General features: G+C 36.5%; 1 protein-coding gene across 2 annotated transcripts in view; it reads right to left on the bottom strand.

The window, feature by feature from the left end:
- Positions 1-16,054, bottom strand: part of LOC121377740 (phosphatidylinositol 4-kinase beta-like) — a 50,050-nt gene that overhangs the window by 11,481 nt on the left and 22,515 nt on the right. For both annotated transcript variants that reach the window (XM_041505824.1, XM_041505823.1), the window contains 7 exons: positions 8,357-8,474; positions 7,564-7,698; positions 7,055-7,173; positions 5,382-5,536; positions 3,303-3,393; positions 1,960-2,099; positions 63-296 (listed from right to left, as the gene is read on the bottom strand). In XM_041505824.1, the coding sequence (XP_041361758.1) occupies positions 63-296; positions 1,960-2,099; positions 3,303-3,393; positions 5,382-5,536; positions 7,055-7,173; positions 7,564-7,698; positions 8,357-8,474 (992 nt within the window). The remainder of the gene's footprint in view (positions 1-62; positions 297-1,959; positions 2,100-3,302; positions 3,394-5,381; positions 5,537-7,054; positions 7,174-7,563; positions 7,699-8,356; positions 8,475-16,054) is intronic.

Here is a 16,054-nt window from a genome sequence, read left to right as displayed (position 1 = left end):
TCTACAGTAATGAACAAGTCTTAATAAGTCATAATATTCACAGAGTTTAAGAATCATCTCACCTGAATGATTTCGTCGTCTTCCTGTGACCAGCAGTCTGCGTCGTCGAAGTCAGCATTTGGCGCGCACACACTGACCTCGGTCCTGGGCGATCCGCCGGGCCGCGCAGTGTAGTGGATGGTCAAGTCCTCCTCGGACCGCGTGTATCTGAGCGTGTTCTCCAGCAGCTTGCCAGGCAGCTGACACGACATCGTGCTCTCACACTCCAACACCTCCACGTATAGCAGATACGGAGCCTGCAATTTATTAGAAAGGGGTAGCCATAATGTTTGTACACCAAGAGATGGGAGGGGGGTTGTGGGATTACGTACAAAAAATGTACGGCTGAAGGTAGGTGGTTAGCTGATACGAGTACATACGCCAATATTTTTTTTTAGTAGTATAAAATGTTATAATTAAAATAAAAGTTTGTTTTGTTTAACGATACCACTAGAGCACATCGTTTTATTAATCATCGGCTATTGGATGTCAAACATTTGGTAACTTTCACAAATAGTCTTAGAGAGCAAACCCGGGATTTTTTTCCAAAACATTATTTAACTTTAAATAGCACATTTGATTAATTAAAATTTATTTTTCTAACTAGAAACTACGCTACGACACTAGTACCTTTGTATGTTACGCCAAATGTTTGATGTAGAGTATCTAGACGTTTTACCAGTCGTGATTTCTTCGCTTATTCCCGGCGATTTAACGGGAAAAACCAAACATTGTGAGCTAAAATTGCAGTAATTGCATATTGTATGCCAGGCTTTGTTCAAAATAAATTATATAAGGGAAGTGGTTTATAGTGTGATCGTTTGTAATTATTTTCTCGATCATATCGTAAAGAAAACCAAAAATGTCCGAAGTCTGTGTGAAACAAAAACAGAATACTGAAACGGAAAAAAACGGAATTTGTAACATTATGAAACGGAAAAGGGAAAAATCTGAAATGGAAAATCAGTGCCTCTAGCAGTCCAAGCTGTAAATCATTTCCCATGAATTTTTAAGCATGTACAGTTGATGTACACCCATAAATGGAGGGAGGGGTGTAATAATCTCAGATATGTTCTTTATGAATGGTCACGAATGAAAACCCCATAAAAAAAACCCTCAACCAAACCAACACTAAAGTCTCAACGCCTTGGATAAAATCAAGAGAGAAAAAAAAAGATGCCCAAAACATAAAAGTGAAGGAGAAAGAAGAAAGCTACCATCGCAGGTAGCAGAGGACTTATTGGAAGATTTAAGTCATTTTAATGGCTCACTCTCCCATTCAGTTGGTACATTCCAAAACTTCCTGGCACACTAAGAGTAAAATGTTTACCAGTTTGGTACCACTATTGTGCATGGACCCAAAACTACATTCAATCAGGAATGATGCGACAACTATGCACTTAACTTTTCCATAAGTTCTCTTTTTTGTAAGAATATTTGCAAAAAATTGCTAAACGTTTTTTTTGTCTTAGTGTACGACAGAGGTGATACATTAACATTAAAGGAACATACCTTAGTTTCAACCCGTGAAAATTAACACTAGGTTTAGTTAATCTACAAATATGTAACACATTTGGATAAAGTTACAATTGAGTGAAGTACGAGTCTGTGACTTTGAAATGGTGAAATACCCTCTAAAAATAGACTCAAACTAGACTCCATAACTGTTACTTCTCAGACGAACGTGCATTTTTAAAGATATGAAAAATGCATTTTGTGATATTAAAAACACCAAGATGACCAAAAACACTTCAAATGTACGGAAATTGATAATCTAAACCATAAAATTTAAGTAAAGTATGATTTCAGTTTTCAAAAACGGCTATAATAGTCAAAAAATATGCCTTAGTGTTTAAAAACTAGGGTATGTCCCTTTAATCAGTTTGGATGATATATATTTTGTAAAGACGATGATGTTACCTTCTCCTTCGAGTTGAGTACGACCGCCTGCGTGTGCGGGATGCGCACGATGTGGTGGTCTCCCCTTTCTGAAATCGGAAGCCAAACTCGCGCTGGTAGATTCAGATTCAACATGGCCAGGTCAGCTATTAACCGGGATGCTGTAACAAGATATACACAAACATTAATGTACATCACTAGCTCGCACTGGTAGATTCAGATTCAATATGGCCTGGTCAGCTATTAACCGGTATGCTGTAACAAGATATACACAAACATTAATGTACATCACTAGCTCGCACTGGTAGATTCAGATTCAACATGGCCTGGTCAGCTATTAACCAGGATGCTGTAACAAGATATACACAAACATTAATGTACATCACTAGCTCGCACTGGTAGATTCAGATTCAATATGGCCTGGTCAGCTATTAACCGGGATGCTGTAACAAGATATACACAAATATTAATGTACATCATTAACTCGCGCTGGTAGATTCAGATTCAATATGGCCTGGTCAGCTATTAACCGGGATGCTGTAACAAGGTATACACAAATATTAATGTACATCATTAACTCGCGCTGGTAGATTCAGATTCAACATGGCCTGGTCAGCTATTAACCGGGATGCTGTAACAAGATATACACAAACATGAATGTACATCACTAACTTGCACAGGTAGATTCAGATTCAACATGGCCTGGTCAGCTATTAACCGGTATGCTGTAACAAGATATACACAAACATTAATGTACATCACTAGCTCGCACTGGTAGATTCAGATTCAATATGGCCTGGTCAGCTATTAACCGGGATGCTGTAACAAGATATACACAAATATTAATGTACATCATTAACTCGCGCTGGTAGATTCAGATTCAATATGGCCTGGTCAGCTATTAACCGGGATGCTGTAACAAGGTATACACAAATATTAATGTACATCATTAACTCGCGCTGGTAGATTCAGATTCAACATGGCCTGGTCAGCTATTAACCGGGATGCTGTAACAAGATATACACAAATATTAATATACATCACTAATAGACAAGATCAGCTATTAATCTTGATGCTCTAACATGATATAACGCCATATAACCATAAATAAAATGTGTTGAGTGCATCGTTAAATAAAACATTTCCTTCTTTCCTTACATGATATATATTTTTGTATTACATAGGTAAATGCTTTGCAGGCCCCATGAATATAAAACTTTTGAAGTCGAGACTTTACCATCATGGCCACCTCTACAAATTACATGTGTGTGATGTCATTAAAGATTTAAGTCTAGATTCACGGCTCCTGCTCTCCTCAAGTGAATACCCACTCTATTATAAACACAGATATCAGAGATACTTACTGCGCAGTTCTTTGGTTGGTAGCTGCTGAAGTTTCTGACCGATGTTCATGAGTGCTCGAACCAGTTCCTGTTCAGGCATCAGTCTAGGAGCCTGCATTAATTAGAGAAAATAAACAACAGTCACAAATAAGTAACATTTATATTCTGGGGACAATAAAATATTTCTTAAAATTATAATAATAATAAAAATATTAATAATAATAATAATAATTTATAATTTAGCCATTTAAGGATTGTTATTTTTTTTATGTTTGTCAGTGCATCAGGGCTTCTAGATTATGGTAGCCCCACTCCCATGGCTAGTGATATTCAAGGTTGGGCTAGTAAATAACTGCTACTGCCATGCCCGACGGCTAGTAAAAACAAAGTTGTTAAATGCTGTATTTTAGTCTATTTGGTCAATACGAATATTCTACCCCCACCCCACCCCTCAATCTTAGTGTTTTTAATCTCTATCTCTCTCTTTAGGTAACATCCGATTATTAGTAGTAGTAAAATTGTATTAAATAAAGTAGGGCTAGTGAATTTTTAATTGTGGCTAGTAAATTATAAAAAATCTCTGATCCCATGGCTAGTGGATTTTGTAAAAATTTTAGAAGCCCTGGTGCATGAACTAAAACAGCATGCGAAGCCATTCACACAAAAGCATTGTCTTCACTAAAATGGGCTACAAGAAGAAACCTTAGAAGCAGATAATTCCAGATTGACATACGTATCAGAACGGCTACATTTGAAACTCAGGGCTCGAACTTAACTGGTCTTTCACGGCAATATTTAAAAGCCCACCGATGGCAATTTTGGGCCTGTCTATGGCAAATGGTTTTTTTTAAAGTAACATTTGCAGCAAATGTGAAAATGTTAAATATTGGCAGATTATATACACCAGGTGTATACATTTTGGCATTGTTGAGGAGCTTTACAGACAGTACAAAAAGGAAGGAAATGTTTTATTTAACGACGCACTCAACACATTTTATTTACGGTTGTGGCGTCAGACATATGGTTAAGGACCACACATATATTGAGAGAGGAAAACCGCTGTCGCCACTTCATGAGCTACTCTTTTCGATTAGCAGCAAGGGATCTTTTATATGCACCTTCCTACAGACAGGATAGTACATACCATGGCCTTTGTTACACCAGTTGTGGAGCACTGGCTGGAACAAGAAATAGCCCAATAGGGGACACCACAAAAGTGCCATCGGTAATGCTCTCTTTTATCTGAACGACAGCAATTGCCGCCATTGCTGGCGGTTAAGTTCGAGCCCTGTAAACTTAAGAGAGATGCAAACTATTTTTGAAAATGTTTTAGATTATTTTGAACATTCAAACAAATACTATATCATTTGCAAAGTAGTGCACACATTATGATTAGGTTACTTACCAGTTACACAAATAAAATTCACTTAACCAACATACTGGTTACATCAAGCAATCCGACTGTTACACAAGATTATGAAATATTGTCCCATTTTTATGACATATCCATTTAATTTTCATTACATTAATAAAGATCTCTTGAACCTGCTGAATAAGACAATCTTTCACTCAGCAGCTACAAGTACTGTAGGTAGTACTAAACCAAATAACTTCCGGCTGGGTCAAAGTTCGAGGTGCACCCAACTTTTGATAGAGAAGTTACCACCACAAGTCCTGTGATTGGTAATAAATGTGAGTGTGTTGGTTGTAAAAAAAAAATTCATGTGAGCAAAACATTTATGCAATTTTATTTCATCTACCACTGTGTCAAGTAGTCTTGTGCTTCAAACTTGTGTGGGGTACATGTAAAAAAAAGTACTCGAATTTTGTGTAGAATTAGGGTAGTCATAGACGCTACCCGTTATCTCAGAAATGAGCAGCTTGACCCTCATTTTTTTCTGATTCACTTTAAGGGTCAGGGTGGTAGTATTTATATCCGTGACGTTTATGTCGATTGATACACTGCAGGTTGGAGTTTTAGCCTCATATGCTACTACTGTCGTCTATGGGATTTGATTTGGTGGTATATACCCTGTAATTGTTAGCTACTCAGTTTCTGCAGCACTTTCTAGCTTCCAAAAGACAATGTTTTTCTCTTACCGAACAAGTACAGAGTGTTTCCCGGCCAGTCAGGTCATTAATCACGGCCACGGAACTCGAGTGACAACTACAGCAGTTGTCGAACGCTCGACCAGATGACAGATCACCAGACTGGAGGAGATTCGGGGACGTTTTGCTGTGTTTCAGGGACGAACCTGTAAAACAATAAATGATTACATGATTATTAACAGATAAATCAAAACAGGAGATTCGGGGATGTCTCGCTGTGTTTCAGGGACGAACCTGTAAAACAATAAATGATTACGTGATTATTAACAGACAAATCACAACAGGAGATTCGGGGACATCTCGCTGTGTTTCAGGGACGAACCTGAAAAATAATTAATTATTATGTGATTATTAACAGATAAATCACAACAGAAGATTCGGGTATATCTCGCTGTGTTTTAGAGACGAACCTGAAAAACAATCAATTATTACATGATTATTAACAGATAAATCACAACAGGAGATTCAGGGACGTCTCGCTGTGTTTCAAGGATGAACCTGAAAATATTATTACATGATTATTAACAGACAGATCACCAGACTGGAGGACATTTGGGGACGTCTCGCTGTGTTTTAGAGACAAACCTGAAAAACAATCAATTATTACATGATTATTAACAGACAAATCACAACAGGAGATTCGAGGACATCTCGCTGTGTTTCAGGGACGAACCTGTAAATATTATTACATGATTATTAACAGATAAATCACAACAGGAGATTCGGGGACATCTCACTGTGTTTCAGGGATGAACCTGAAAATATTATTACATGATTATTAATGGACAAATCACAACAGGAGATTCAGGGACATCTCACTGTGTTTCAGGGACGAACCTGAAAATATTATTCCATGATTATTAACAGACAAATCACAAAAGAAGATTCAGGGAGGTCTCACTGTGATTTAAAGACAAACCTAAAAACAATAAATTATTACATAATATATAATAACAGTTATTTTAATACTTCGATGACAGACATTTATTAAACTTAAAATACAGCAAATATTTGGTATTCAATATTTTGGAGGGAGAGGGAGAGAAGGAGAGAGGGAGAGAAGAGAGAGAGAGAGAGAGAGAGAGGGAGGGAGGGAGGGAGGAGAGAGAGAGAGAGAGAGAGAGAGAGAGAGAGAGAGAGAGAGGGGAGGAGAGAGAGAAAGAGAGAGAGAGAGAGAGAGAGAGAGAGAGAGAGAGAGAGAGAGAGAGGGAGAGGAGAGGGAGGGAGGGAGGGAGGGAGAGGGAGAGGGGGGAGAGAGAGAGAGAGAGAGAGAGAGAGAGAGAGAGAGAGAGAGAGAGACAGAGACAGAGAGAGACAGAGACAGACAGACAAGAAACCCACATCTTATCACACTGGCTACTACTACCAAAAGTGAACACTACCACAGAATACATCCTGCTACTCAAATTCAATGGTGACTGCCATTAAAAGTGAACACTCTACCACAAAATACATCCTGCTACTCAAATTCAATGGTGACTGCCATTAAAAGTGAACACTCTACCACAAAATACATCCTGCTACTCAAATTCAATGGTGACTGCCATTAAAAGGTAGGAGTAACTGCCAGAAAGTGATAAAATTTCAAGGAATCAATTATTTGTTTTCAACACTGACCTCACTGATAATATTTGAAGATGATATTTTTTAACTTTTAACTTTACCTGTGGCATCCGACCGTGACCTATGATGAGTTTTCTTTGAGCTTGTGGGTAGTGACGGAGACTGAAACGGTACACAATGAACCATCGATGAAGAGGTCGGCTTCAATTGGGCAGGTGGTCTGAAAACAGGAAAAATTAAAAAAACACTTTAAAAGTTATCAAAACTTGCTTTTATTGCTTTTAATGTTTTTAACAGATGCTGACGGGTTGTGAAAATTCAAAAACATACATTGTAGTTATTTAAATGTAATGCAAGCTTAACATTTCAGTGGTTCTGAAGTGAAATGTTTTGAGGTCAGACTATTTCTACTTTATTTGTGCATGATTATTTTGGACACAGCACTTATCAACTTGATGCTTGTATAACCTACAGCCCAGGGCCCCATTCCATGAAGCGATCTTAGCCCTAAGATCCCAGTAAGTACACAACTACCTGATGCACTTAAGGTGGTTGTAGCGCTACGGTCGCTTCGTAGAACGGGGACCTGGTAAATGATCAGTGTGCTTACCGTAATTCTTCATTGAGAATCATATTTCTGAACTTGACCCCTTGAGAGTTTTTCCACGATGGTTTCAGAACGTCCGCGGAGTAGGCACCGAGGAGCGAGGCGGTGGAAATAGAAAACTCCACACTGTTTCGACACCTACAAAACAACAATGGTAACTGTAATCTGGCAGCCAATTTAGCACGATTTCATACTTCAACGAAGGCCAGACATTGGGTCTGAAGCATATGATTACGAGATGGATATTTAATTTTTAGATATATTTAGAAATATTTAGATTACATCAATACCATAATTTTCATGGCTAGCTCTGGCAGTCGCCAAATTCGCCAATCGTGAATTTAAAAAACAATTGGCAAATTTTATTTTAAGTTGGCTAAATAATTTAATGAAATAATTGATATTTTGTAATATAATCAATGGGTTTCTGCAGTTTTTGAAGTTTAGTAGAGAATTTTGTGGAATGTTTTGCTGACCCAAGGAAGCCCTGATTTTTATAATTGTGACAGCATTCTAAACAAAGGCTTCAAAATTCAATGACTGGTAATAATAATTTATTTCTGAAGAATGAAGTCTACCTATCAAAAACAGATTTTGTTTGAGAAAACTTGATTCAAGTACTTTTAAAAGTTACTTTTGTGCCCCGCTTTTGAAACAACAAGCTTACCTTGGAGCCCCTCCAACTATCCTAATTTTTTTTATTAAACCGAAGACAACACCTGCTTTGACACCCCCCCCCCCCCCCCCCCCCCCCCCCAATTTACATTTGACCCGTGATATATATGTATGTACTTGCCTGTGGACTAGATACGGGTGGATGGCCTCGGCCACGTCATGCATATGTATGTACATGTTGAGCAACTGCGGCAGATAGAAGTCGACATTCTCCTCTTTAAAACTGAACATACGATTGCCTGAAAACATCACACACAATCAGAAAACATCACACACAATTAGGCATTCTCTTCTTTAAAACTGAACATACGATTGCCTGAAAACACCACACACAATAAGGCATTCTCTTCTTTAAAACTGAACATACGATTGCCTGAAAACACCACACACAATTAGACATTCTCTTCTTTAAAACTGAACATACGATTGCCTGAAAACACAACACACAATTAGACATTCTCTTCTTTAAAACTGAACATACGATGACCTAAAAACACCACACACAATTAGACATTCTCTTCTTTAAAACTGAACATACGATTGCCTGAAAACACCACACACAATTAGACATTCTCTTCTTTAAAACTGAACATACGATTGCCTGAAAACACCACGCACAATTAGACATTCTCTTCTTTAAAACTGAACATACGATTGCCTGAAAACACCACGCACAATTAGACATTCTCTTCTTTAAAACTGAACATACGATTGCCTGAAAACACCACACACAATTAGACATTCTCTTCTTTAAAACTGAACATACGATTGCCTGAAAACACCACACAATTAGGCATTCTCTTCTTTAAAACTGAACATACGATTGCCTGAAAACATCACACACAATTAGACATTCTCTTGTTTAAAACTGAACATACGATTGCCTGAAAACACCACGCACTATTAGACATTCTCTTCTTTAAAACTGAACATACGATTGCCTGAAAACACCACGCACAATTAGATATATTGTCTTCTTTAAAACTGAACATACGATTGCCTGAAAACACCACACAATTAGACATTCTCTTCTTTAAAACTGAACATACGATTGCCTGAAAACACCACGCACAATTAGACATTCTCTTCTTTAAAACTGAACATACGATTGCCTGAAAACACCACACACGTTAAGGCATTCTCTTCTTTAAAACTGAACATACGATTGCCTGAAAACACCACACACAATTAGACATTCTCTTCTTTAAAACTGAACATACGATTGCCTGAAAACACAACACACAATTAGACATTCTCTTCTTTAAAACTGAACATACGATGACCTGAAAACACCACACACAATTAGACATTCTCTTCTTTAAAACTGAACATACGATTGCCTGAAAACACCACACACAATTAGACATTCTCTTCTTTAAAACTGAACATACGATTGCCTGAAAACACCACGCACAATTAGACATTCTCTTCTTTAAAACTGAACATACGATTGCCTGAAAACATCACACACAATTAGACATTCTCTTCTTTAAAACTGAACATACGATTGCCTGAAAACACCACACAATTAGGCATTCTCTTCTTTAAAACTGAACATACGATTGACTGAAAACATCACACACAATTAGACATTCTCTTCTTTAAAACTGAACATACGATTGCCTGAAAACACCATGCACTATTAGACATTCTCTTCTTTAAAACTGAACATACGATTGCCTGAAAACACCACGCACAATTAGATATATTGTCTTCTTTAAAACTGAACATACGATTGCCTGAAAACACCACACAATTAGACATTCTCTTCTTTAAAACTGAACATACGATTGCCTGAAAACACCACGCACAATTAGACATTCTCTTCTTTAAAACTGAACATACGATTGCCTGAAAACACCACGCACTATTAGACATTCTCTTCTTTAAAACTGAACATACGATTGCCTGAAAACACCACGCACTATTAGACATTCTCTTCTTTAAAACTGAACATACGATTGCCTGAAAACACCACGCACAATTAGATATATTGTCTTCTTTAAAACTGAACATACGATTGCCTGAAAACACCACGCACAATTAGATATATTGTCTTCTTTAAAACTGAACATACTATTGCCTGAAAACACCACACACAATCAGAAAACACCACACACAATTAGACATTTTCTTCTTTAAAACTGAACATACGATGACCTGAAAAAAATCACACACAATCAAACATTTTCTTCTTTAAAACTGAACATACGATGACCTGAAAACACAACACACAATGAGACATTCTCTTCTTTAAAACTGAACATACGATGACCTGAAAACACCACACACAATTAGACATTCTCTTCTTTAAAACTGAACATACGATTGCCTGAAAACACCATGCACAATCAGACATTCTCTTCTTTAAAACTGAACATACGATTGCCTGAAAACACCACACAATTAGATATATTGTCTTCTTTAAAACTGAACATACTATTGCCTGAAAACACCACACACAATCAGAAAACACCACACACAATTAGACATTCTTTTCTTTAAAACTGAACATACGATTGCCTGAAAACACAACACACAATTAGACATTCTCTTCTTTAAAACTGAACATACGATGACCTGAAAACACCACACACAATTAGACATTCTCTTCTTTAAAACTGAACATACGATTGCCTGAAAACACCACACACAATTAGACATTCTCTTCTTTAAAACTGAACATACGATTGCCTGAAAACACCACGCACAATTAGACATTCTCTTCTTTAAAACTGAACATACGATTGCCTGAAAACATCACACACAGTTAGACATTCTCTTCTTTAAAACTGAACATACGATTGCCTGAAAACACCACAATTAGGCATTCTCTTCTTTAAAACTGAACATACGATTGCCTGAAAACATCACACACAATTAGACATTCTCTTCTTTAAAACCGAACATACGATTGCCTGAAAAAACCACGCACTATTAGACATTCTCTTCTTTAAAACTGAACATACGATTGCCTGAAAACACCACGCACAATTAGATATATTGTCTTCTTTAAAACTGAACATACGATTGCCTGAAAACACCACACAATTAGACATTCTCTTCTTTAAAACTAAACATACGATTGCCTGAAAACACCACGCACAATTAGACATTCTCTTCTTTAAAACTGAACATACGATTGCCTGAAAACACCACGCACTATTAGACATTCTCTTCTTTAAAACTGAACATACGATTGCCTGAAAACACCACGCACAATTAGATATATTGTCTTCTTTAAAACTGAACATACGATTGCCTGAAAACACCACGCACAATTAGATATATTGTCTTCTTTAAAACTGAACATACTATTGCCTGAAAACACCACACACAATCAGAAAACACCACACACAATTAGACATTCTTTTCTTTAAAACTGAACATACGATTGCCTGAAAACACCACACACAATTAGACATTCTCTTCTTTAAAACTGAACATACGATGACCTGAAAACACCACGCACAATTAGATATATTGTCTTCTTTAAAACTGAACATACGATTGCCTGAAAACACCACGCACAATTAGATATATTGTCTTCTTTAAAACTGAACATACTATTGCCTGAAAACACCACACACAATCAGAAAACACCACACACAATTAGACATTTTCTTCTTTAAAACTGAACATACGATGACCTGAAAAAAATCACACACAATCAAACATTTTCTTCTTTAAAACTGAACATACGATGACCTGAAAACACAACACACAATGAGACATTCTCTTCTTTAAAACTGAACATACGATGACCTGAAAACACCACACACAATTAGACATTCTCTTCTTTAAAACTGAACATACGATTGCCTGAAAACACCATGCACAATCAGACATTCTCTTCTTTAAAACTGAACATGCGATTGCCTGAAAACACCACACAATTAGATATATTGTCTTCTTTAAAACTGAACATACTATTGCCTGAAAACACCACACACAATCAGAAAACACCACACACAATTAGACATTCTTTTCTTTAAAACTGAACATACAATTGCCTGAAAACACCACACACAATTAGACATTCTCTTCTTTAAAACTGAACATACGATTGCCTGAAAACACCACGCACAATTAGATATTCTCTTCTTTAAAACTGAACATACGATTGCTTGAAAACACCACAAACAATGACACATTCTCCTCTTTAAAACTGAACATACGATTGCCTGAAAACATCACACACAATTAGACATTCTCTTCTTTAAAACTGAACATACGATTGCCTGAAAACACCACACAATTAGGCATTCTCTTCTTTAAAACTGAACATACGATTGCCTGAAAACATCACACACAATTAGACATTCTCTTCTTTAAAACTGAACATACGATTGCCTGAAAACACCACACAATTAGGCATTCTCTTCTTTAAAACTGAACATACGATTGCCTGAAAACATCACACACAATTAGACATTCTCTTCTTTAAAACTGAACATACGATTGCCTGAAAACACCACGCACTATTAGACATTCTCTTCTTTAAAACTGAACATACGATTGCCTGAAAACACCACGCACAATTAGACATTCTCTTCTTTAAAACTGAACATACGATTGCCTGAAAACACCACGCACTATTAGACATTCTCTTCTTTAAAACTGAACATACGATTGCCTGAAAACACCACGCACAATTAGATATTGTCTTCTTTAAAACTGAACATACGATTGCCTGAAAACACCACGCACAATTAGATATATTGTCTTCTTTAAAACTGAACATACTATTGCCTGAAAACACCACACACAATCAGAAAACACCACACACAATTAGACATTTTCTTCTTTAAAACTGAACATACGATGACCTGAAAAAAATCACACACAATCAAACATTTTCTTCTTTAAAACTGAACATACGATGACCTGAAAACACCACACACAATTAGACATTCTCTTCTTTAAAACTGAACATACGATGACCTGAAAACACCACGCACAATTAGACATTCTCTTCTTTAAAACTGAACATGCGATTGCCTGAAAACACCACGCACAATTAGACATTCTCTTCTTTAAAACTGAACATACGATTGCCTGAAAACACCACACACAATTAGATATATTGTCTTCTTTAAAACTGAACATACGATTGCCTGAAAACACCACACACAATCAGAAAACACCACACACAATTAGACATTCTTTTCTTTAAAACTGAACATACGATTGCCTGAAAACACCACACACAATTAGACATTCTCTTCTTTAAAACTGAACATACGATGACCTGAAAACACCACACACAATTAGACATTCTCTTCTTTAAAACTGAACATACGATTGCCTGAAAACACCACACACAATTAGACATTCTCTTCTTTAAAACTGAACATACGATTGCCTGAAAACACCACGCACAATTAGACATTCTCTTCTTTAAAACTGAACATACAATTGCCTGAAAACATCACACACAATTAGACATTCTCTTCTTTAAAACTGAACATACGATTGCCTGAAAACACCACACAATTAGGCATTCTCTTCTTTAAAACTGAACATACGATTGCCTGAAAACATCACACACAATTAGACATTCTCTTCTTTAAAACTGAACATACGATTGCCTGAAAACACCACGCACTATTAGACATTCTCTTCTTTAAAACTGAACATACGATTGCCTGAAAACACCACGCACAATTAGATATATTGTCTTCTTTAAAACTGAACATACGATTGCCTGAAAACACCACACAATTAGACATTCTCTTCTTTAAAACTGAACATACGATTGCCTGAAAACACCACGCACAATTAGACATTCTCTTCTTTAAAACTGAACATACGATTGCCTGAAAACAGCACGCACTATTAGACATTCTCTTCTTTAAAACTGAACATACGATTGCCTGAAAACACCACGCACTATTAGACATTCTCTTCTTTAAAACTGAACATACGATTGCCTGAAAACACCACGCACAATTAGATATATTGTCTTCTTTAAAACTGAACATACGATTGCCTGAAAACACCACGCACAATTAGATATATTGTCTTCTTTAAAACTGAACATACTATTGCCTGAAAACACCACACACAATCAGAAAACACCACACACAATTAGACATTTTCTTCTTTAAAACTGAACATACGATGACCTGAAAAAATCACACACAATCAAACATTTTCTTCTTTAAAACTGAACATACGATGACCTGAAAACACAACACACAATGAGACATTCTCTTCTTTAAAACTGAACATACGATGACCTGAAAACACCACACACAATTAGACATTCTCTTCTTTAAAACTGAACATACGATTGCCTGAAAACACCATGCACAATCAGACATTCTCTTCTTTAAAACTGAACATACGATTGCCTGAAAACACCACACAATTAGATATATTGTCTTCTTTAAAACTGAACATACTATTGCCTGAAAACACCACACACAATCAGAAAACACCACACACAATTAGACATTCTTTTCTTTAAAACTGAACATACGATTGCCTGAAAACACCACACACAATTAGACATTCTCTTCTTTAAAACTGAACATACGATTGCCTGAAAACACCACGCACAATTAGATATTCTCTTCTTTAAAACTGAACATACGATTGCCTGAAAACACCACACAACAATGACACATTCTCCTCTTTAAAACTGAACATACGATTGCCTGAAAACATCACACACAATTAGACATTCTCTTCTTTAAAACTGAACATACGATTGCCTGAAAACACCACACAATTAGGCATTCTCTTCTTTAAAACTGAACATACGATTGCCTGAAAACATCACACACAATTAGACATTCTCTTCTTTAAAACTGAACATACGATTGCCTGAAAACATCACACACAATTAGACATTCTCTTCTTTAAAACTGAACATACGATTGCCTGAAAACACCACGCACAATTAGACATTCTCTTCTTTAAAACTGAACATACGATTGCCTGAAAACACCACGCACAATTAGACATTCTCTTCTTTAAAACTGAACATACGATTGCCTGAAAACACCACGCACAATTAGACATTCTCTTCTTTAAAACTGAACATACGATTGCCTGAAAACACCACGCACAATTAGATATATTGTCTTCTTTAAAACTGAACATACGATTGCCTGAAAACACCACGCACAATTAGATATATTGTCTTCTTTAAAACTGAACATACTATTGCCTGAAAACACCACACACAATCAGATAAACACCACACACAATTAGACATTTTCTTCTTTAAAACTGAACATACGATGACCTGAAAAAAATCACACACAATCAAACATTTTCTTCTTTAAAACTGAACATACGATGACCTGAAAACACCACACACAATTAGACATTCTCTTCTTTAAAACTGAACATACGATTGCCTGAAAACACCACACACAATTAGACATTCTCTTCTTTAAAACTGAACATACGATTGCCTGAAAACACCACACACAATTAGACATTCTCTTCTTTAAAACTGAACATACGATTGCCTGAAAACACCATGCACAATCAGACATTCTCTTCTTTAAAACTGAACATACGATTGCCTGAAAACACCACACAATTAGATATATTGTCTTCTTTAAAACTGAACATACTATTGCCTGAAAACACCACACACAATCAGAAAACACCACACACAATTAGACATTCTTTTCTTTAAAACTGAACATACGATTGCCTGAAAACACCACACACAATTAGACATTCTCTTCTTTAAAACTGAACATACGATTGCCTGAAAACACCACACACAATTGCATGAAAACACCACACACAATTAGACATCAATTGAAAATGTCTCAAGTTGTGGCTACATGAACAT

The sequence above is a fragment of the Gigantopelta aegis genome, chromosome 7 (genome assembly GCF_016097555.1).
Source record: "Gigantopelta aegis isolate Gae_Host chromosome 7, Gae_host_genome, whole genome shotgun sequence".
Classification (NCBI taxonomy): Eukaryota; Metazoa; Mollusca; class Gastropoda; order Neomphalida; family Peltospiridae; genus Gigantopelta; species Gigantopelta aegis.
This window is presented reverse-complemented; position numbering and strand designations above follow the sequence as displayed.